This window comes from Corvus hawaiiensis, chromosome 3 (genome assembly GCF_020740725.1).
Source record: "Corvus hawaiiensis isolate bCorHaw1 chromosome 3, bCorHaw1.pri.cur, whole genome shotgun sequence".
NCBI classification, from domain to species: Eukaryota; Metazoa; Chordata; class Aves; order Passeriformes; family Corvidae; genus Corvus; species Corvus hawaiiensis.
In genome coordinates, this window is record NC_063215.1 from 60,709,386 (window position 1) to 60,732,706 (window position 23,321).

Genomic DNA, 23,321 nt, shown 5'->3' on the forward strand with positions numbered 1-23,321 from the left:
CTACAAGCTTTCACTGAGGAATGCTTAGTCAGTGTGGTACTGGCAGTGTCACATCAAGTGTTTTCGCAGCGGGACTAATGCACTGTCATTCAGACATCTAATTCCCCTTTCAGCTCCTCATTCTGTCAGAGATAATCCCATTCATTTGTCAGAAGCTATAAAATATGATTGCATGCAAAATTAATGTAAATCATTACTTATTACTTGATTGTTGTACGGTTCAGCCTCAGTTGTCAAAAACAATATGATGAGGGGCTATATAATTATATACATTGGAAGGTACTGTAAAAATACAGAGTGAAAGGATGATTCCTGACTGAGAGAGCTCAGAATCTGAACAAAAAGCTTGCACTTAAAATATAAAATCAGTTCATCTGTAGGTTACTCACTTTGCTGCTGTGTACTGTAACCATTTTAACAAAGCCTTCCTGGCGCTTCCTTGGACCTTGGTTACCACCTTCCGTTTGCTTGGGGGACTTGCAGTTTCTGAACTGACAACACTTTCCACAGAAGAAGCACTGCTAGACAAGGGCTGCAGCTGTGGGAGGTTGCTGGTAAGCTCTTCAATCTGCAGGGAAAAAATGTTAATAGACTCTTTGTAGATAATCTTCTTAATTCACACCAGTTTCTTTAATAATTTCCCAATAAAACTGTCCAAAATAAAGTAGGGCAGAAGCTGTGATTAACTGTGTTTTATTTAAATATACATTAAAGGAGCTTTAAAAACACTAATGTATGTCCCCAGGTGATTGTCTTAAATTCAGAAGCACTAGGCATCTAAACATCACTGACTTGACACTCTAAATTTGGAACAATATGCAAGTGTGTCATGTTATCTATTATGACAAATTATCACCAAAATAGGAGACAATGGCTTACATGTAGTTTGAGTTCAGATTATAAAATAATCCACTAATTTCAGAGGAGGCTCATTCAATTAAAGAGTGGCAGTAAACTCAATGATCTCATCTGGATAGTTTTTTTTACTTCCTGTTGTACTGTTCCAGCATAAATTCAATTGTGTTTTTGCTTAGAGGTACCTTGTGAAGAAACAGTGAATGTACTACAGGCAAAGTGCATTAATAGTGCTTGTTGAGGGTGTAGGACAGTAATTATGCCTTTCATCAAATGAAAATCATTAACTTGATTATTTTAAGAACATTAATTTGACTAACAATTTGGTTCTTTAACATGACAAAGCTATAACCAGAGGATGTTGCAAGATTTTTTATGCTGTCCTCTTAAAATCCAAAGTTTTGTCACATGGCAGAATGAGTCTGCCAGAATGAGAACCACAGCTCCCATGTATTTCTGCTTTCAATAATGTTAAAATTATGTATCTGCCTGTGACAACTATAGAAAAGGTCAAAAAATGATGAAGTAAAACTGATGCAGAGAACTAGTTTCAGTAAGTCTGAGAAGCATCATTTTCTCAGTTCATCTCAAGGAGCTATAAATGAAAATGCTAATATCATTCTGACTAACTTTTATTCTGACAAATTCTGAACTATTGAGGCATTCCCTGAGACATTACAAGGGAGCCAAAGAACTCCATAAATAAGAGCAATAAAATTAGTTGTTTTTTTAAGTGTTGAACAGTGACTCACTTTGTTAACTCATGGTCAGGATTTAGAAGCCAGTTTTTCCTCCCACCTAACTTCAACAGAATGCAAGTGCTCTCTCCTCTACAAATTCAACCCTTTCTCAATCTACATCATTCACAGCTAAATTATATCCCTGCAAATATCTGCATCTTCCAGTGAAATCACCAGTGAATCATGTTTACACGTATGGTTTGAGAATAATTATTAACTGACACCCAGTGCACTGGAGTTAAACTTACAGCACAGTCACCACTGCCATTGCTAAAGATACTTGTAACACGAATTCACAATTATGTTCCTCTTTTGCTACATTGTATTCTTTAGAGAAAGCAGAAGAATATGTTTCAGTGACGAAGGAACTCCGTTCTAGGCAAAGACCAATTTACTCCACAGAAAAGTATCTAATTTTACTCAATGTGAAGCATCCCTACCATCAACTGTTGCTTTATCCAGGAATTACAAAGTGATTTAGTTACAGTGAAAGACTGTAACTACACCAGTTCATATAAAGGGATGATCTGAACCATTGTTTGAGCAAGCAACTCTGAAGTATAAAAAATGTAGTACCTGAAAATATAAAATTATGGTCCAAACCAAGCCAAGCACAATAGAAGGTCTGCCATCAGCAATATCAGTTGAGTTTATGTTGACAAGCTTAATCTATGCAGAAGAGAAAACATGTGTTACTGTCACATACAAAGAATAGCAATTATGAAATGCATTTCAAATAAGTTTTCTATCAGAAATGCATTTCTGCAAAACAAGTTTTTCAATTAAAAAACCCCCAAACACTGAATAGTGCAATTTCACACTTAGACAAGTATAATTTCACATTTAGGAAAGTTTTGCAAGTAATGGGAAACTTTTAAGACTAATCCATGCTATTATTTGTAGAAAAAATAATTTCAAGCAGAAAGAAAAATAAAAATTAGATAGAAACACTGTACAAACCGGAGATCCTCTGTATACGGACTAGCGTGAAAAGCAAAAGGAAAAATATGATACAAAAATAAATTTTAAAATATTAGGTAAATGCATTAATCTAATTTTTTAATGGAAAGAAAGCACATTTTTGGCATATCTTACAATAAAATTTAATGAGGAGAGCAACTGAAATACTCTGCAACAGATTTTAAATTATGCAGGGGTTCCTTGATACAGTTCTAATGAAAAGAGAAAGTGAGTTTAAAAATAAAAATATAAAAAGGAAAGGAGTGGAAAAAGCATAAACAAAAGAAAAGGGAAAAAGAGAATGCCACAGTTCTCCTGCAAAGAGCATTTTATTGTAAAGGATATCAAAACCACTGATTAAGGCCCCTTTGCAAGACAAGCCTAACAATAGCTCTTTTAAAAATAGAGTGGGAAAAAATTAGTTGTCCAAGGTCAAATTAGATTTTTCAACAGAAATGGGAACAGATTTCATGACTATTAACTCTCAACTGCTAATCTATAGTCTGAATAAAATATCACCCTAAAAGAAGTTCATAAGACAGAAGGAAATAAAGAGGGGAATGAATTTATGATAAAGAAACTGACATGTAGCTATTGCTCAAGGAAATTTAAAAAAGTAGTATTGGAAAATCAGCAACTATGTTAGTATTTACTTCCTTGGCAAAACTAAGAGTCAGACATCAATCATGATAAAAATATGAATGACTGCTAAAGTGCCCATGCACTACAAGCTTGTTCAAGGACAAAGGTTGTGGAAAAACTTTGGTGAACAGTCTAAAGAAAAGCTGGACAACGACTTCAAGTGACCTCATTTGTCTCTCCAAAACAGACAAAAGACTGCATTTCTCTGAATCAGCAACTGGAAAACCACTAGACAATGTCAAGAGCAAACAAAACATTGTTGTCCAGACCTCTAAGTTTTTTTCAGAATTTAATCTGCATAGGCTGCTTTGGAAGAGGCAGAGCAGAAGTCCCCATAAGTTACATTTTCAATCCTCTCCACCAAGACATTGACAAGACTCTACGAAATTTGACATTACTAGTTTCTCCATCAGTGAATAAGGAAAATTTTCTATTCCCTATCTTAAAAAAATATACCTCATTCTCTCAGCTAGACCAATTCCAACAAAAGCTTTTCTTTTTCTAGAAAGTGGGGCTATTTTAGCATCTATTACAAATCAAAAGATTTACAGGGACTCAGCTAATGCTTCTGATCAGGCCACTGTTCACAGAAGCATAGTCCATCTAGTGTAGTTATTGAGTTACCTTTATCTTATACACCATTAAGACGGATCTAAAACTAAAAATAAACTTTTCAGAACCATGAGAAAACCAGTTTTGTCTAGAATACTACCTGTTAATTGAGAGCTGAAGTTTGTAGTGTAACAGGAGTATTAGCAGAAGTCTCTCTGGATAGTGAAAATAGTAAGTTGATTAAATGTGTAATAAGGTTTTTTATGGGAGAGCCCATGGAGAAAGGAGATCTTGTCTGCATTTGTTGCCCTTTGAGTACAGCCCAGGGATGGCATTCAGCTGCTGAAGAAGCATTTATTGTCTGAACAGTATCCCCACCTCCTCTGGGAGGAGAAGAATGACAGACGGGATAGATGCATCCTTTAGGTTACATTCAGCTTATGGAACACAGCTATCGACCACCCTGATACGCCTGACACCCTGCATATTTCCAACTCCCTGTAGAAGAAAATCTGGCATGTTAACACAACAATTACAAAGAAACTAAGACAAGTCTGGACAAAGATACTGAGATACCAGAAGGAAAAATGCAGTGCTCTGGCAATCTCTTGATCCTTGGAGGGTCAGTTTCCCAGCTGCACTGCTACAGTATTTCTGGGATCTAAGCTGGATCACCCACCACGCTGTGACATGTAAACTGGGGAAGTCTGGGTGTTTTTCTCTTCGCCCCAGCCTTGTCTTAGGTTACAGAGGTCTCACTAGGGAACAGCTCTGTCTGTACCTGAGCTTCCTCCCTCAGGCTCCATATGATATGGTTTGCATTAACAAACTATAATTCCTCAAATAGAGAAATTGTGAGCTAAAGCGGAATTCCAGGAACATATTTGCTTTGGTTATAAATTTTCAATTTTAAAAAGTTCTCTTTTAGATTTATTTTTACGGGCATCTGCTAAGATTGTTTCCCATATAACATAAATGCAATTAGGTTTGGATGTTAGAGAGCCAAGGAGAGGTAAAGATTGCCAAAATCCAACAACTCCCAATGTACAGAATTGTGGAGACATAAAATTCATCAGGGGTAACATCTGCACTGAGAAAAATTGAACTAAATGCAGAAATAAGGGGAAAAAAATACCTATAATCTAACGAAAAAATCCAGATCTGAGTCATTACAGTACAGAGAGAAGTCAGGAAAAAGGGTAGAAATACATTGCTTTTATATGATATTCATACTAAGATCAAAATGAGTTTTTAAGTTTTCTTCTTTTGTTCAATTTATAATTTTTTTTTCTTTTCTAAAACAGCCACAGCACTGACTGGACCAGTACAAATCCAGGAATTAGTCTGAAGTCCAGGAAAGCTAATACGGGGTCACCTTGCCCTTTATTTTCATATCTATAACTTCAGGGAGTAGATTTTTGCGCTTAAAAGCTAGTGAAGACCAGAAATCTATTTTTTAATTATAAATTAATGTCTCTCCTGAACTAAAGTTCATTCTTTGCTAAGAACAGCAACAGGGAAGTAGAAATCATGAGGAGCCAAAGAGCACAGTAAAAAAAAAAAAAAAAAAAAAAAAGGAAATCCTCCAAGGTGATTCATTGTTAATCAAAAAAAAAAAAAACCAAACCAACAAGTTTCACCCTATGCATTGCCACATATTAGTGTTGGACCGTATAATTTTTACTTTAAAGCAGTTTTCAGGCACTGTGTAGAAACATAGCTCAGATTTTGGAGAATAAAAAGAGATGGGTGGATACAAATCACATCCTTATGGTGACAAAGGAAAAAAAAAATTAAAACCAGGGCTAAGTGCTACCATACCTACCCGTCTACCTTCTAGAAACTTCAGAGCTGTGCCAATGTTGGCTACCCAGTGAATTCTCTTCAGCTGACGTCCCTGCTCACAAGGCTTAAAGAAAAAGAACAGATTAAACTTCAATCAGATTTATGCCAATTTGCTTCAAAAAATGAAGTTCCAGATTACAGTCAATGGCTATGTAAAAAAGCTTCTTGGAACAGTTAAATTGTTGGATTGTATCTTTGAATATAGATCACAGGGAGGACTGACAGATACAGGGGACACAAGTGCAATAATTCCATTATAAAAAAGTCACATATGTCTTAAAAATCACAGGATGCAAGCTGTTGGCTTCAGTCCATAAACATCATTAAGTCAGAGAACTGTTTTTCTTACGTAAAGTAACTACTACTGTTTCTGCACACATGCAAACACATATATGTGTGTATATATGTGTGTGTGTATATATATATGCATTTGAGAGAAGACAACATTCTCTCAGTGACATATTTTTGCCTGCAATGTATAAGTCAAAGTGGTTGTTATTTTTACAAATCAGTCTGCAGTGAAGACATTTTACCTATGGATTTTCATCCCATCTCTCTAATACCTTACTGGCAATTAAAATCTCAGCTAAATTCCCACTGAACAATGAACTTCGCTGAACTTTAGACACGCAGGCTAAAAAAAAAGACAGAATTCTTTCAATTTGATCAAGAAAATATGCTAGGTTTCTAATACTCTACAGTGGAATCAAATTCCCCACGGAATTTTATATTGTAATGCAAATGTGCAAAATTGTAATTTAAATTCCCATTCATGATGTTACAAATGGATTTAACAAAGGCCTACTATAAATTCTGAATACCTCTTGTAGTTACTACAGGATATCATACACTGGTATACATAATCTTTAAGTTCACCAGACACTATTCTAGTTTTGGAATATCTCTTGTCTTTCCCTAAGTAATATAGGCAGGATACAATCCAGTGAATTTCACTGTAACAGGTGCCGTCATTAAAATTCTTTCCCTGTTTTACTACTTGTGGTTCGCCACAAGAGGGAGGCTTTCTGTCTTACACTAACAGAAACTGAAATGGGTATATTGCAACGGAGCAGAAACACACTGTAAAGCACATCTTTATCCCATTTCATAGTAAAATCGCTTTTGCAGTTTGATTTACTACCTAATTTTGGGATTCCCCTGCAATCGAAACAGAGGTGAAATATGAAAAGGAGAGCACTTGCAAACTGCCTTCATGTGAGGGAGTCTGTAACACCTGAGCCCTGGAGCCAGCTGAACGACAGACAGCTGCACTGCTCCTTCAGACACTGACACCTGATCTGCAAGCTGTTTAGGGAAAACTCAGAGCCCTTGGCCTAAAATCCTTTCGTTTTTCTCCTCCATGCACAAAACTAGCCTGCCTCCCAAGAGACAGCCTATTTGCTGTGTGGACACCATCCCCTCTGCACTTAACTTGGCTGTGAAAAAGCCATTTGGCATCATTTAAGGTACTTTACAGTAGCAGAGCAGCTGTCAAGGCAAATGGATATAAGCCCCCATGAAATTTGAGGAGCTTGTATGAGATTTTTTGAGGCAAAGCCATAAATTTAACAAGAAATGACTCATTTTTCCAAGATGTATAGAAGTAACTTGCAGTTTAGACCTTGACAGCGTCATAGCAGCAAAGCCCAGACAAACTGCAAAGACTAATACAAATAAGAAATTTTTATAAACTACACGGCAAAATTAATAAAAAATGCATACAATCAAGCGTGCCTGTAATAATCTGTAATAATGCTTTGTAATCAGATAATCCACTCCGTGAAAAACTTAGTTTCCTATGTAAGAGCAAGTTTTTGTATAGTATTGAAATAGAGAAACTTATTAGAAAATTGTATCCCACAGAAATTACGCAACTATCTTGTATATTTAGAAGGAAGAAAGTTCTTACCAGCTTTTGCCCTGAAAGAACCTCCAAAAGAGCAATAAGCATTACCCCGTCTTTGATATCTTCAAACAGGTCATTCACCAGCATGGGAGGATTGCGCTGAGAAGGGAGAAGGTTTCAGATATTATAAAAGCTCACCAGGATTACATCCTACCTCTCTTCCTTTTGAACAGAAACCCAAAGAGAGTGGCTGGTCCCCTTCTTCGTGTTTTACAATGTTTAATATCAACATATCCTTTAACCACTGCTTTGCCATGACACTGTTTACTTAACATTTCTGGCACAGGACTGTAACACTTTGTGGATTTCTGCCACTGATGATACAAAGAAAAAACCTCCTGGTCCCTGAAACAAGCAGAGAAACACACGAGCAACTGCCTCTGGTTCTATAAAATACACAGAACTTACAGATGTACTATTATAGTCACATTCAGTCCATCAGATTATTTTCCCTAGTGTTAAGTATTTCACAGGAATTTCACTCTTTCAGTCTAAGCAATAGAAGGAGGTGTATGAAGGGAAGATCCCTTGAGTGGTGTAGCAGGTTGAGTGATGCTGCCACTTACTCGCAGCTGACAGTTCCTACACTGAGTTGCTGTATTTTCCTTCCTCTCCTCCAGCCTTGCAGGCTTCTGGTGCTGTCAGCATTATGTCAGCTCCTACTTAACACAAACTGCTCACGAAATGTCTTTACATTCACAAGAACAACAATGACAACACTCAAAAATATGTAAACAGGTGATTTTTCAGAAATTTTAAATAACATGGTCACATAATAAAACTCTGTATTCTTAAATGCACCCCAGTTTGTGGAACTACTGCTCTCAGCTGGTCAGTAGATTAATGATCACAAAATGACTCTCAGAAACAAAAATTTTTTTTTGTTGAAAAAAAATGAAAATCAGAACAAGCTGAAAATCAGAATAAGCATCCTCCAGCTTCCATCAGCTTGTGAGAATTCATATACCTTATGATGATGAAAACAATAATGATGATGATAATAATGATACTAATAACAATACCTGCTAATTCACTAAAATTACAATGAGAGTACAAAATTCTTGAAACTACTTTATGTTTAATAATTTACTTTTGGGGCACTTGTTAAAAAAAGTGCTTGTACAACAATTTACGGATTACTTTTTTTGTGTAGAAATAGAGATTTGAAAAAATGAATCTAACAAATGAAACATTGCTCTTGAGAAGGTAAAAATGTAATAACAAATCAGGAGAAAGCAAAAGATTCTGGCTCCCCAAATAAAAAAAAAATTTTCAGCTTGGATAAACTAGTATTTCAACGAAACATAATTTTGGCATAAAGTCAAAAAAGAATTCCTCTGCTGGAGCAGACTTCATCTGAGATTTGACATGCTCTAATAGTCACACTAATAGAAGAGCCTATTTTCTCATGTATATAAAATAAAGCAGCACTACAACTCATTATGAGGGTATATCTAGTCATAGTTGTTTTTTATTTCCTAGCAATGCAATAGATAAAGTTCTTCCTTGGATCATATTCTTCCTTAATATAACACCAAAGAAATCAGTGGAGCAAGTGGGTCACTGGAGATTAATTTGTCCCAGTCTTGCATCACAGGCAGTTGACATAAATGCAATTAATTTTCCTCACCTTCTACGTTATCATTTCCTGTTTGAAGCTTGGAGCAGCTTTGGTTTTATCAGTATTACCACATGACAAAACACTGAAGAATTATGTGCTAAAATAATTTAGCCATAAAGACAAGAAGATTATAGCAGCTGCCAACCTAATCTAACAGGAGGTGAAGGCCTGAAAGAATCTCCCCACCTATGAAAATGCCCCACTAATGAGGTTTGTCTCTTGAAATTGACACTACAGCAATGAAGAGAGGCGGATTTCTTACAGTGGGCAATTTAGGATACATTTAGATTGAAGGGTAAGTGAGATTTACAGTACCCCGTAATTCTGGTGCCCATAATGTGCTTGTCAGACACCCTGTTTGAGCATAACACAGCTCCATTCCAGCTTGTGTGCTGTGGTATCCTTACTCACAAATCGAGGGAGGGGTCAGAATTTGTCTCATCCCAACATGAAGCCAGAAGTAATCCGGAGTTCATCTGCAAAGCAAGTCTGGGAAGCACTTCTGGTTTCTCCAGTGTATAGCTTCACACTGTAGTTAAAACCTCTGATCATCCAAGCCAACCTCTTGCTCTGAACCACCCTCCAGTGGTATTGAGAGAAGCTACAAAAACTAGATTTATGCCCCAACTAAGGCCTGGTACTACGGTAAGGCAGTGAAAGTATCTCAAGCAAATTAACATCTACAGTACTTTCTACTTGAATCGAACACTGGTTTGAGTAAAAACAGGTGAAGAGAAAGCACTGAATAAGATGAGAAGCAGCAAAGAAACCATTAAGCACCAAAGTTGATAAGACCTCCTGCTCTGAAGTGTGAGAATCACAACAATTGTCCTTAACTCAGCAGGCTGAAATGTACTTTTAGTTGCTGGAAGGTGGCATAATTACAAACACTGCCAGTATTTAGCAGCAACACACCATGTCTGCTAAACCAATAAAAACAGGAACAACCAATAAAACAGGATCTTACAACCAATAAAACAGGAACAGAAGGCAGATGCGACACCCGTGTCACAAGATCTCCTGTATAAGATCCCTCTAATATGGAAAACTAGTTAATTATATAAACTGCCAAACTGTATATTCTTAGTAATACACTTTTTAATATAATGTTTTTCACTACCCTGAAGATGTTAACACCTAGTTACAAGGAGGTTACACTCAGCTTTTTTTTTTTTTTTAACTACACTGGGCACATAAGCTTAGAATTTACCCTATTATTACTATTATTATTTCAGTCACTCTCAGAAATACGGAATGAGCATTATTTCTAGTGCTATATATGGAAAAATAGACTCCTCTTCTACACAAGCATGGATATCAATCTTATTCCCTGTGCTGATATATACACTAGTTGATACTGAGAATCTCACACATATGGACTATTGATACTTTAAAGTTTTCTAGCAGATCCTCCACTGATATTAACACATCTTCTGTTGGAATGGTTAAATACCTACTCCTTGGATGCATACATAATGCCAAATGAAGTGAAAGATGAAGGTGAACACTGATTACTTATTAGCCTCCAGAGAAGGAAGGTTTGGGGGTTTTTTTTAAGCTATATTCAGTTAGAATATATTGAAAACTTTTTAATTTGGTGACTCAGGCTTAACAACTATTCACTTAGCTCCTTAATGCACTGCCAAAATACTAACTGTAAATCGGCAAAAGCAGGGAATGAAAACTAACTTAAATTTTTGCAATTTTAAAATGTTGAATGTACTCCAGATTTTGGCTTTTTGCATGTAAGTGTGTAGCCCTAGTAATACAATCAGCTGCAATGATACTAATACACTCTATTTTGAATGCTGGAAAGCCTGTGCAAAGAAATACCTTGTAATACTAAAGAAAAACTGTCAATCATAAACTCTTGAACAAAATTCTTTGGCAGAACTTAGAATATACTTCAACGAATAACGAGACATTAAATCTACAACTTGTCACGTGGCGCACACTATGATTTCAGGTGCCTCAGTATTTGATTAAGCTCTTCTTCAAGCTTCTACAAGGAAGAAAAATAGCAAAATAAGATTAACGATCTGCTACGCCCTGGTTTGCATGAATTCTATTACAGACTCATTTATTGCAGTTTATCCAATCACAGTAGTGTGGTTTATAGTGACAACGATACCTAGGAACAGCCATGTCCCAAGCAGGGAGTCACACTCAGTACAAGTAAATGTGATCTGTAGGAGGAATATGAATTAAATGAGAACAAAGCTTCAAGGTTAATAAACTAGATTTTCATCACATTAAATATTAATTTAAATAACTGTATTTAGAACTGATTGATCATAAATGGGAACTGTGGAAGAAATGCTTTGCAAAAATTTTTTGCTCTTACAACTTGTCTAATTTGCTGTCTTTTCCAGGAAATATTCTGACTGACTTAAAGGATTGAACATTGGTACATACAGAAAAATATTTCACTGACAAGCCTCAAAAAAAATTTTTGAATAGACCTGCAATCTCTAGACATTCCTCCTCTCACAAAGTAAAGAAAGTTTTATAAAATCCAAACTTCAGATATGGAACAAACGTGTATTTGCTAAGCCTTGCTTTTATTCCAACACTTTTTCTTGCATTTAATTTCTCATTTGCATCTTTGCTACAGGAATCTTTTCCTCACATTCTTTACTTAACTTGTCTAATGAATAAATCATACTATACAAATAACAGCATCTGCATCATAATGAATGCCAATGCAGACATTGAAAATTATTTTTGCTACATTAATTTTCAAATAATCTTTCAAAAACTGCTGAAAAGATGTATGAAAATCTATCCACATGCACAAACAGGAACAAATCTCTGTAACAACTGAATTTGTCTCTGCAAGGAAATATATGTTAGAATAGCAAGGACAATGTGAAATTTCCATTACTCTGTAATAGTTGTACCACCCTTCTGCCACAATATAATTCCTAAATCCATAAGCATGCAGGTTTTCATATTCCTTGCTGTTAGTGACTTTTTGAATTACTAAAACTGAGGGACTCAGTCCTAAGTTTTACATTATTAATTTCATCACATAAATTAATTTAGGATTCACTGTTTAACATTAGAGGCTACATGCAATGCTAGGTAAATCATATAGTAACTGTTGAAGCAGAAATCTACCAGTCAGATTTTCCTCATCATGCAGTCAAGGTGAACAGTAGCTTGTATTTTTTCTGTGTCAGTGACTAAGATATTGGAAGCCTCTATTTTCACATTTGAAAGCAACCAAAAGGATCAGACTGAGTTAAATGGTGAAAACTGATGAGGTTCCTGAAAGACCAAGTTACATTTTAAGAACAAGCTAACATCATGGACAGAACTGTGTGTGAGAGCTCTGTGTCTTGGTATATACCTTCTTCTTCCTTTCTTTGCTATAAAAGATATAATTTTGCAGTTTCAAAAGTTTTAACGTGAGATTTAATGCTCAAGGTGTAATTGAGCATTATATAAATACTGCATACATAAAATAAAAAATATTCATCCATTCTTAGTTTTATTTTTAATTGATATCCATCCTCTGCTTTTGTGTTTTAATGTGTGCATCCTCTTAATGGAAACACAAAATTAATAGTAATTTCTTTCAGTAAGTATTTGTTGTTCACTCTATCAGTGAGTTTACAGCAATACTTTGGTGAGTACAAATACTAAAATCATCCCTATACCTGGGAACAAAAACGTTATTTGATTGGGTTAAATCGATTTACAGTCTGTGTTTCAAAGCTTTGAAACTACTGTTCCCCCAAACTTTCAGGAAAGATGAAAAAGGCAATAAAAATCACATGCCTCTGCTGTTTAAGAAAGTGATATAGTTTTCATCTTCTTTACTCATCTAATCCCCTACCTCAAAAATTGGCATAGGTAATGAAATGAAAAATATTTAAGCAATTGCTGTTCTGAATGCAACTAATGCCTCCTTTTTGAAATATATGGTGTAAATTTGTTCTGTATTTTAAATTTAGACTTTGAAAAGATGCTTCAAAAGATAGAAGCATACTCAAATTACGTCTATACTTAGAAGCTGAGCTTGAGATGAGGAAGGACAGTTCTACAATCACAGAAAAATATGAATAAATTATATGGAATCTGAAAACTTCTTGTCCTGTTACACATGCATATCTCATTTATCATTAGTAGAACTGCACAGATGCACAAAAATTCAACAGGATGGCCAGAAGATAGATCACATTCATTTCATAGACTGTGACCCAATTTCTGAAAGTCGCTGGCAGAGAAAACATATAATTTCCAGTTGATGAGTCTCACCAGATTACTACTCAGAATCAGAGAGCAGAGACAGCTGGGGTTAGGGAGACAGCAGAGGGACAGATGCAGCCTCGTGCTAACAGCTCACCCAAAATGAAGCTGCATTACACTACCTGCTAGTTATCATACTTGCAAGTCTATCCTCTCTGTTCATGCCCGCTGGATGAGGGCACAGCTTGCACCAAGGCTGTTTCACCTCCACCTTTCTTTGAGTCTTTTACCTGTCTTCTGCTTGTGAAAGAATGTCTATTTGAAATAGGAAAAATAATTTTTAAAAGGTAGCATTCTAACATAAGAGTGAGAGAGAATAAAAAATTCCACCTGTCTCCTATTGCCTTTCATAAAATTCAATGCATAGAATCCTAAAACCACTTAGGCTGGAAAACAGCTTTAAAATCAAGTCCAACCATTAACCTTACAGTGACATGTCCATCACTAAGCCATGTCCTTAAGTGCCACATCTGCACCTCCTCTAAATACCTCCAGGGATCATGAATCAACCACTTTCATAGGCAGCCAATTCCAGTGCCTGACAACCTTTTTGGCAAAGAAATTTCAGCAATAGTCTCATTTAATTTACCTGGTTTGCTCATTCTTATTTATCTGTATCCATATTCTCAAACCCATTCTTAATTGGTTTAATGTACTTGATAGCCTCAGTTATTGAATTAGTTTGTTTCAATTTGAGCACGACTTTTTAGATGAAAAACATACACTAAGATCTTAAAGATTAGCAGGGAAGAATTTTTTACTCATAGCAAACCCTGACAAACAATCACATCTTGCTTTATGCTCCCAAGCTATGAACTGTTCTTGGTCCTACCTAAAATAGTCAAATTACTTCTGTATTTCTATTTCTTTCAAATCACTACTCCTCACAATGTGAGAAACTGCTCCTTTTTAGATCCTCCTTTGCTCTACTCAAACACAGTATAAGGATGACAACTCTACCTTAGAGTTTCCTTTCCTTTGCTACCTCTAAACACATCTTTCAAATTGCTACAGTGAAACCCCATCAATCTTTGCTTAGAAAACATTATCTTCCCCTGCTTTTGAGGTTTCATGTAGTACTTTTTTCCAAAAACCCTCCAACTCATTTATGATGAGACATTTCTTTAGATAGCCATGGTGTTAAAAGTTACAGAAATCTTAATTATAGTTTTCACTTTTCTGTTATTTCCTCCTATTAATTTTTCCATTGATAATTTTATGAGATTATAAAAAATGGCAGTGAAAGGAAAGAAACCCAAATTTTCCAAGAGTAGCCAAGAGATAGAGAGACAGTTTGAAGTGAAGTTAGTCTTAATATTGAATGCAAATACTAAGTCAAACTCAGCAGAGTTTTTCTGGATCAATGGTGAGACACAAAGGCAAAATTCAAATCACCTTGCCCCCAGCTACCCCTTTTTCCCCTGGCTCAGCTTCACTTCTTCACTCCCAGTTCCTTTACCCCACAGTGGTGCAGCATGTATTGCTGTTTCTCTGCTGCAAGTTTGAGGCCAACACTTCACAGTGCTCCTTGCTAGGTACCAGATTAAAAGATGCTCCACTTTTTATTGGGCCAAAGATGAGAGCAGAATGCAGACAAGGCTGCCTAAAAGTGGGTATCCTTCCAGGACTTTTCCTTGTCACATTTCAAAGGCTTACAGACAATGGAGATGTTACAGATCTCTAGTTTCTTTTGAAACAATCAAAACCACAACAACCTTTTACAAAACTCAAACAGCCTAAATATTGAAACTTTGAGGTACAAGTCAAAACATGAGTGCAAGGGAAGTCCTGGGCACTTCAGAGACTCACCTGCACCTCATACTGTTGTGATTAACTAGAAAAACATATTTCCATTTACGTATTTCCAAAAACGCAACTAACAAAATTTTAAAAGCTTAAGCTTTAAACCTTAAGAATGTGAATGGCCTGGGTCACTTCTGTTGAGTTTAATTTCTATGAACAGTGCTTCTCCTTTGGCAGTGTAACAGTGGAAATGGGAAGCAGAGCCAGCTAATCTATACATCTGATTTAGGCAGTGAGGAAAACGTGCTGAGAGCCATCAATAAAAGTATCACAGAAACAACTTTCCTGCTCAAGCATTAATGTACACAAACCAGTTACTACAAGTAACTAAAAGGTACCTCAGGTAGCTGAAAGTCAGGGCTGTGGCTGCATAACTGCCTGGTTTGAATGTATTTGATCAGCCTTTACAGTATCAGACCCATTAAAGAACAACACACCTAGATCAGGCAAGTCAAAAGGTTCATCTGAGTCCTCATGGCCCAAAGGGACTAGCACAGCAGGAATCAGTCCCAAATCCCAATCCAGAGAAAGATCTCTCAGTGAAGCTGCCACCACAACTTTGTCTCTTCCCAAGGATTAGTCTGTAGACCAGGAAATTGTCATGACGTGCACACACACACACTCGTAATACCTAACAGTACAATATTGATAACCTACCTAACAGTTCTTCTTTTCCATAATTATCAGATTATTATTAAGGACACAATACAACTAAGAAATAGATGAACATGAAATAAGAGTTATTTTTCTCCCCTGACACTCATTTGCAGCCCTCATAGCAAATCCTTTAGCAAACACTGAATGCCTTTCAATTTCAGTTGAAGTAAACAGAAAAAAGAGTGCTTCTCTGCTGGATGGGGAGCTTTTCCAAATTAGTTTAAAGACAATATGGGGACAGACCTCATTTCCAGTGAGAATCCACTGTCAAGAAGTCCTGAAGATGACTTTGTTCTTGCACTTGAATTTTACAATGCCAGTGTAGTTAATTTCATAGTAAGTCCTTCAAATACATTCCTCAGCAATGCAAATAAGTGCTGCTGCTCTACCATACTGTCTCATTAGATCAAATCACATGATACAGCATTAGAAGGGCTTCCTGCTTTGCTTGGCTCATTTTTTATTAGCCAATTCCTTCCACAAAAGCTAAAACAGTGCTGTTACAGATATTCTTCGCTCAATTTTAATGATCATTCATCTTCAGGCTTAAAAATACACATTTCAAAAAGCTTCTCTGGAGTTTAAAATTTTAATTTGTTGGACTAATTGATAACTATGGTTAGAGCTGTGTTGTGTGAAAACTTCAGGAAATGCCAAATTGGATCTCACTGCTTATGTTTTCATATAAAGTACCAATCGTAACTTAATACTTCGAAAACTGTGTATAAATCCCAGTCTTTACTCTTCGAAAGGCAAAAAGAGGAGTTTTAAGTTTTGTTAAGAAGCAACAATAGTTTCATGACAAATCCCACAATGCATCAGATAATTAATTTGGCACTGGATTAATGAGGCACTATTTATGTCTGTAACCAGCTCAGTACATCTCTATCAAACTACAGACATGACTTAAGTTTTATTTGAATATATTGTGTGCAATAAGTCTAATATTTCTATTTCATAGAAATCAGTTTCAGACATTTCCTCTGGCTGAAACAGCAGGTACTGTGCTACCCTTCTGTTCTGGCCAAAGAAGCTGGGTGGTTGCCTTTGGACACCACTCACACTTCTGCAGCTGACCACTACCATGCTGAGATTCATCCTCAACGGTGTACAGATGATGAGGATCCTTTTTTAACTTTATGAAATACTGCTCAGAGAAAGCTGACATATTCTATACTCCAGGGCTGTACAGGCATAGATTAAAAGGCTGGATTTTTAAACAAAATAAGTTTCAAACCCATGTGTTACCTTAGCCAGATGAGTATTGATCCATTTTGTGAAAGTCCGTTTCTGCACTGACTCTTGCTCATCTGAGAATAAAAGGAAATCAGTTTGGTTAGACATCACTGGATACACTCAGATTTACATGATGGAAGAGTAAAATTCCCTATTGACAACAAATGCATTCTGCCCTTGCCAGAAATTACTCTATATTTTATTGTGACAGTCAATTTTGCTTCCAAATACTCATAACAAATACTTCATATTATTACAATAATGTTCTGATAATTGACTATTTGAAGAGTTTCATGGCAAAGTTCAAGTCTTAACAAGCCAATAACAAGAAAGACACCATTTAAAATCTGAATGTCGAGATAAATCTGAGTTCTAAGTCCATACTATACTTACCCAAGGTCTGAGCACCTAGAACTTCTCTATACTTTTTAACTAGAATCCACGTCTCCAACAGCCAAGCTGCTTTTAGGTAGAAAGTCAGCTAGGGACTTAGAAAAAATACTCTTAGCGTGTCTATATGAAAATGTTTAGAATGTTGAATTAAAGACTTGAAATTGTGTTATCAAACTTATCTGTCCTCTGGGAGATCCTACCAGGAAGGAGCCATTAGCTAGCTCAGGCAGTTTCTCCACCACTACTTACCACCTCCCTTAGTCCTGTCTCAAAGCACTTGTCTGATTTATAGTGAATTTCCCTGACTGTCACATCGTCCCTGCGGGACAGCTGCCAGATGCACAGATAAAAATAGCTCCCAAATGAGCTCCTCCAGCTTCAGCAGCAAGGGTCACAGCGGTGGAGGGAAGAGCATCACAGCACTATAAGCAATCCACAAAGTCCTGTCCCTTCCTTGTGGGTAATCAGTTTTGACACATGGAGTAATTTCTCAACAGAGATATTCAAGTATTTCTGACAGAGATTTTTCTTTCAAAAATAGGAGGAAATATCTATTTCATGGAAAACCAAATCATGTTATTACTGTCATCAGCTCTGAATGAGCACCTTCATTTCCCAAAAGAAAATTCAAATAAATACAATTGCTGTTAAATATTTACTTTCTGTAAGAATATGTGCATATCCCAAAATCTACAGATGGAGTATCTAATTTTAACTACTGCATTTGCCAATGACTTGTGCAGCACTGAATAGCATTTTTCCTATTCCACGTCTGTAAAATTAAAATGGAATATTCCTTAATACCCATTAACATTCTGGAATAGCAACTTCTAAGCTTGTTGCATTACTAACAATAAGCTCCCTGACTTACACTCATGCAATGCTGCTTCACAATGAGGGTACATAAAGATAGAAATCACCACACAAAATTCATAGGTCAAAATGTTATCGTCAGTGGGACAGTGATAGCTCCCTGACCATATACAAGTTCCCAAAAAGTGTCTGTGCATTATAATTCAGGGATATTTTCTTTATATATAAATAGTACCTCACAGATAAGAAATATCAAAGGAAAAAAAGATACCTACACTGTCCAGAATCTATTGCTAGACTGTCATACTTTATGCCTAAGAAAGTAATGTTGCATTCTTTATTTTCCTTTTGTACCATTGGGCAGGTGACCTTATGTAAGTTTTAAAAATGTATTACATTCTCAGAATCTACTTGCTGCACTCATGGGCAAGTTATGAAAAATATCACTATGATACTGCACCATGCTTCATTCCACACTGACTATTTTTGGCAGGAAGGTGTCTTGACTTTGTATGTGACAATTGTTTCTACATTCTGAAAAACAGACTTCTCACTGCATGGTTCCTAACCATGAAAAAGATGCCTTCCTTTTGACACACAGTAAATGTCAGCTATGCTCTGAAATTACATATAGAGGCAGCCAAATAAATTTCCATGGAAGTACTTGCACACTTCTATTGGGTTGTGTGTGAATAGGTGTAGGGATAGAGATCAGCACACATAGAATTAGTCCAGTTCTGCCTCTCTTCACACCTCTGTAACTTAAAAAACTCCCCAGCAACTCTGAGACAACAAGGGCATGCCAAAAGAAATAAACCAGGCCTTCAGTAGTCAAACTTCTCATCAAAGAAATGAACAAAAATGATTCCCTAATTTGTTGCTCCAGTGCATCTTGATTATTTAAGAAACAGCCTTCTGACAAAAACTGGAAATCAAAGAACCAGCTTCCTGCTCCTAAAAAGACACTTTACCAGCAGAAGTCATACACAGTTTCAGTCATATCAACAAACAGCAGAAATAGCCTTTCTACATAACCCGTTTCAAGGGAAATTATGTGAACAATACATTCCTTACAAGCCAAACTGGAACTACTAAGCAATAAAGTTTCCTTGGTTCTAGCACTTATTTTGTATAGGCTTAAAAGGAACAGATTGTACCACTGTAAAATCCATGTCTGAACACAATACAAGCAGTGCATTGATTTTAAAAATTCCATTGTAAATATGCTTTGTACAAATTTACCTGGAAGCAATTGCGTTGACTAAATTCTCTGCACAGGTACTGCTTATCTATACCCACAAGACGTGTGTGTCACACAGGTCCTTACGCTCTCCCCACCTGCAAGGACTGTCAGCTCCGTACTCGCACCACTTACCCTGCTGGCACTGAAAGAATTCAGGAAGCACATTCAATGACACAACATTTCTGCCACCAGCACCTTTATAGCGAGCCATAGGCACTGCTGCTGCTGCTGCTGCTGTGGATGTTGCTGCGGCTTCTACCCCTCTCTCAGTGCAGCGTTTCTTTAGAATACAGCCAGAAGTAATTTTTCAACAATGATCCAATTTCTTTCCCTCACTGGAAATGCAGGCCTCTTACAAAAATCCCTCTACCATCTCTTATCAGAGAATTCACATGAAGCCAAACCTTAAAAACATCCTTATATGTTCTTGCAGAGCTGCAACAGCCAGACAAAGCCAGCTGTATTGGAAGCAGCAGTTCTGCTGGTCTCACTGCCATCATCCTTCTCCACTGTTTTTCTGTGGAAAGATTTTATTATCCCAGCACCAGCCAATCCGCTAGCAGAAATCTCTGATGTCAAGATCTTGAATAATTCATCCAGGGACCGTGACAACCCAACTACACTGCTGATATCCTAAAGCAAAAAGATGTGTGGCTGCAAAAAATGATGCGGCTTTCTCACCAGTGCTTTTGTAACAATATAGTGCTCAGTAAGTAAAAATGGTTGAATGGCACAGACCTTCTTCTCTAGGTCACACATATAAAGGAAAACAGCTCTTAAAAACAACTAGTTGGGTTCACTGCATACTCTAGTGAGACAGGAATGTCCTTCAGCTTTGCAACTGAAAAGTGGAAGCAACAGCAAACCACGAATCTGAACAGACATGTAGGCCACTTAGCTTTGAATAATGCATTTGATCTGTGGTACCAAGGGGCATGAAACATATGTAAGGATGCTGAGAATTTTTGGAGTGTGCCTAGATCAGCCTGAAACACTCAAATTTCTGATAATATGCAGTACTTTCGATTTCATTAAATCAGAGCACCAGAGCATTTGAACAGATTTTTTTTCCTCTGGTAAAATGAAGGCAGATATGAAACTTTTTTTGTGGAGATTCATATGTTGTTCCCCTACAGGGGCCAACAGAGTAGTAAACACTATTGAAATGAGGAAAAAAAAGGCTTTTATTATGCCATTACTGTAAATGTATCATTATAGAGGTCAAATTAAAATTTCTGTTTCTGTAAAACACAATGACTCTGACAATATCATTCTGCATCTGAAAGAAACATCACAAGAAAGATACCTTTAATCAAGTATCTTCTCTTAATTGGCTGGAAATATCTTCATATTTTTACAAACCTTTTTGCTACTAAAGCATCAGCAACAGACTGCTTTTCTACAATAATTTTTTGATTAGGCAAAAAAAGACAAATGTAACTGGTTATATTTACTTTAAAACATTTAGAAAAAATTATTTGGATTAAGAACACAACCAACTATGCATCTTCAGACAGTTATGAGTATGTTGATGGAATGTTCATCATGCATACTTTTTCTAAGGTCTGCTATCATGCTGACAGGTGTGTACTGTGCAGCAGCAGATGGCACATCAAGCACCTGGTGCTTGGGGATGGGACAGCGCAGGGTGGCAAATACTGGGTTCTGCTTCAAGGCAACACAAGAAGGAGGCTCATGGACAGAGTGAGAGTCACAACAGAGTCAAGTTCACACATTTCTAATAAAAGCATCTTGATTGATTCTCACAGACTGAATAACGTGAAGATTTGTTTTTTCTTGCTTTAGTGAAATTAAAGTTCCTCACAGCTCCTCATTTTCAGTGTCCTTTTTTTGTTTCTTTGGTTTTGATAGTTCTTCACTAAGAACACCGAAGAACTTTTTGTTTTACTTTGTTTTCCAGATTTTTGTTGTACTGCTAAATCAACATAGAAGTATAGAAAAGTGTGCCAAAACAGCTGCAGAGTTTCAATGTCACTTGAGAACACAACACAGCACAGAAAGCAGAGGACAGTACCTCACTGGAAATTTTTTTTGATGAGGAGTATGGCATACATTCTCTAAAGCTTTCAATAAGTTATGTTATATAACAATTTCTATTTTCATTAAGGACAGCTTTAACTTAAAGCAGCTGTAGAAAAGCTTGCAGAGTGAAAGCAATAATGTGGGGACACTGCCTATGAAAAGGGGCAGTATTTTAAGCTACATCATCTAATCTACGTTTCCCTAATAGGTGGATTACCCCAGTTAGTAATACTGCACAGGGCAATGCAACTTCATTTCTTGTCCTTTAAATCTCCAGTTGATGTTTTTTATGGGACAATTCCAGGAAAGTTTTGTTTTTTTAAAAAAGAAATCAACAAACAAATTAAATTCGGTGGTAGCTCTAAAGTTCATATATTTTTTCTAAGCTGCTAGGTTTGATAGTACCTCTATAGACTTTAGGATGAAAGAAAGGATGAAAGCAAAGAGGGAAAAATTGTTTTCAGCAGCCATTCCTACTCAGTTGACAATAAGACTTAGCAGTACTGATACAAAGAATGAGAATATATATTTTAAATGCCTTATGCATTTATCTTTTTTTTTAATATATTTTAAGGAGGAAGACAGGATTTGTCAAAGTGCAGCTCTTGGTTATGTGCTTCTACTGAACGTGCTTTATCAGAGATGGTGAGATGGTCACAGTAACAAGACCATTTATCTAAATTTCCATGATTTGGGATCTAGGTCTACACATCACTCATAGCCTGCTCCACCACTGAGTACCACTCTGGTCCCCATCAGTTTCTGAAGGAAGAAAATCCACGCACAAGGGCTAGAAGGCAACCAGTCATCCTTGGCCAAACCCCTACTAGAGAAAATTATGGGGGTCAGCTCTCAGGGGTTTGCACAATTTACAGGTAACCTCAGTACAGTCCTTGGGGAGCCAAACGTTTTATGTCATTTGGAAGAGTGGAAATAGAGAAAATCCACACACATACTGGTGGAATAACTACAGGAAACTGAAGTATGGAGAAGCAGGCTCACATCTGCAGCAGCACTGCCTGCTGCATCACGTACTGCTGCACAGCAGCTGGCACACAGCTGAGGACTCTCTGCTCTTACCATCTGAAATGTATTTACCAAATATGTTATTTTAAAGTTAAACATTTCTTATTGATTTCCTGCACTTCTAAGAGATAGAAAGTGTCCACCTAGCCACTATTTAGAAAGATATAAAGAATTATTCCATTTATAATCCAAAGAAGGTTGCATTTTAAAAAAATATCTGGTTAGAATAAAGTACAAACTGAACAAATCAATGTGTCTTCTTTTGTTCTCAGTCAATTTATTGCAAACACAATCAGCAATCAGGCTCTCTGGAAGCACATGCTGTGGACTGTGCAAGCAGATTAATTTTTGAAATCTGGGGAACCAAAAATTTAGCCAGCACCAGAGAGTGTGTGCTTTAACTCAGGCTGTTGGCTCCACCTCACAGCAGCACTTAGACTGTCACAGCATATGTTTATACTGTGGGACTTGGGAGACTTCCAGTCCTTAAATCCAAGGTAAGGCCCTGTTGTGCCCATATTCTCATGACCATGTCAAATGTTCCTGAGCCATCCAGACTCACATTATCCCCCACTTTCCTGCACTCTGGTTTTCAGAGGAAGGAACAGAGCATGAACACAGCACTGTGCAGTGATTTAATCTTGATTCTTAGAAGCCAGGACATGGTCTGGATATCTCTGCACTGCCCCTAACTGCTCTTCACTTTGATCAGAAGGGCTTCCCTTGTTGTTC

General features: G+C 36.8%; 1 protein-coding gene across 20 annotated transcripts in view; it reads right to left on the reverse strand.

Annotated features, from left to right (window-relative positions):
* The window catches only part of SYNE1 (spectrin repeat containing nuclear envelope protein 1), a 294,642-nt gene that overhangs the window by 225,093 nt on the left and 46,228 nt on the right, over positions 1-23,321 (reverse strand). For 15 of the 20 annotated variants that reach the window (XM_048296792.1, XM_048296791.1, XM_048296795.1 and 12 more), the window contains exons 1-7: positions 19,653-19,746; positions 17,084-17,145; positions 7,504-7,599; positions 5,575-5,658; positions 2,556-2,576; positions 2,172-2,264; positions 390-568 (exon numbers count right to left, since the gene is read on the reverse strand). In XM_048296792.1, the coding sequence (XP_048152749.1) occupies positions 390-568; positions 2,172-2,264; positions 2,556-2,576; positions 5,575-5,658; positions 7,504-7,599; positions 17,084-17,145; positions 19,653-19,731 (614 nt within the window). In that variant the 5' untranslated portion in view covers positions 19,732-19,746. Of the gene's footprint in view, positions 1-389; positions 569-2,171; positions 2,265-2,555; positions 2,577-5,574; positions 5,659-7,503; positions 7,600-17,083; positions 17,146-19,652; positions 19,956-23,321 lie in introns of those variants that run through there. The other 5 variants (XM_048296801.1, XM_048296802.1, XM_048296784.1 and 2 more) reach the window with 3 other exon arrangements.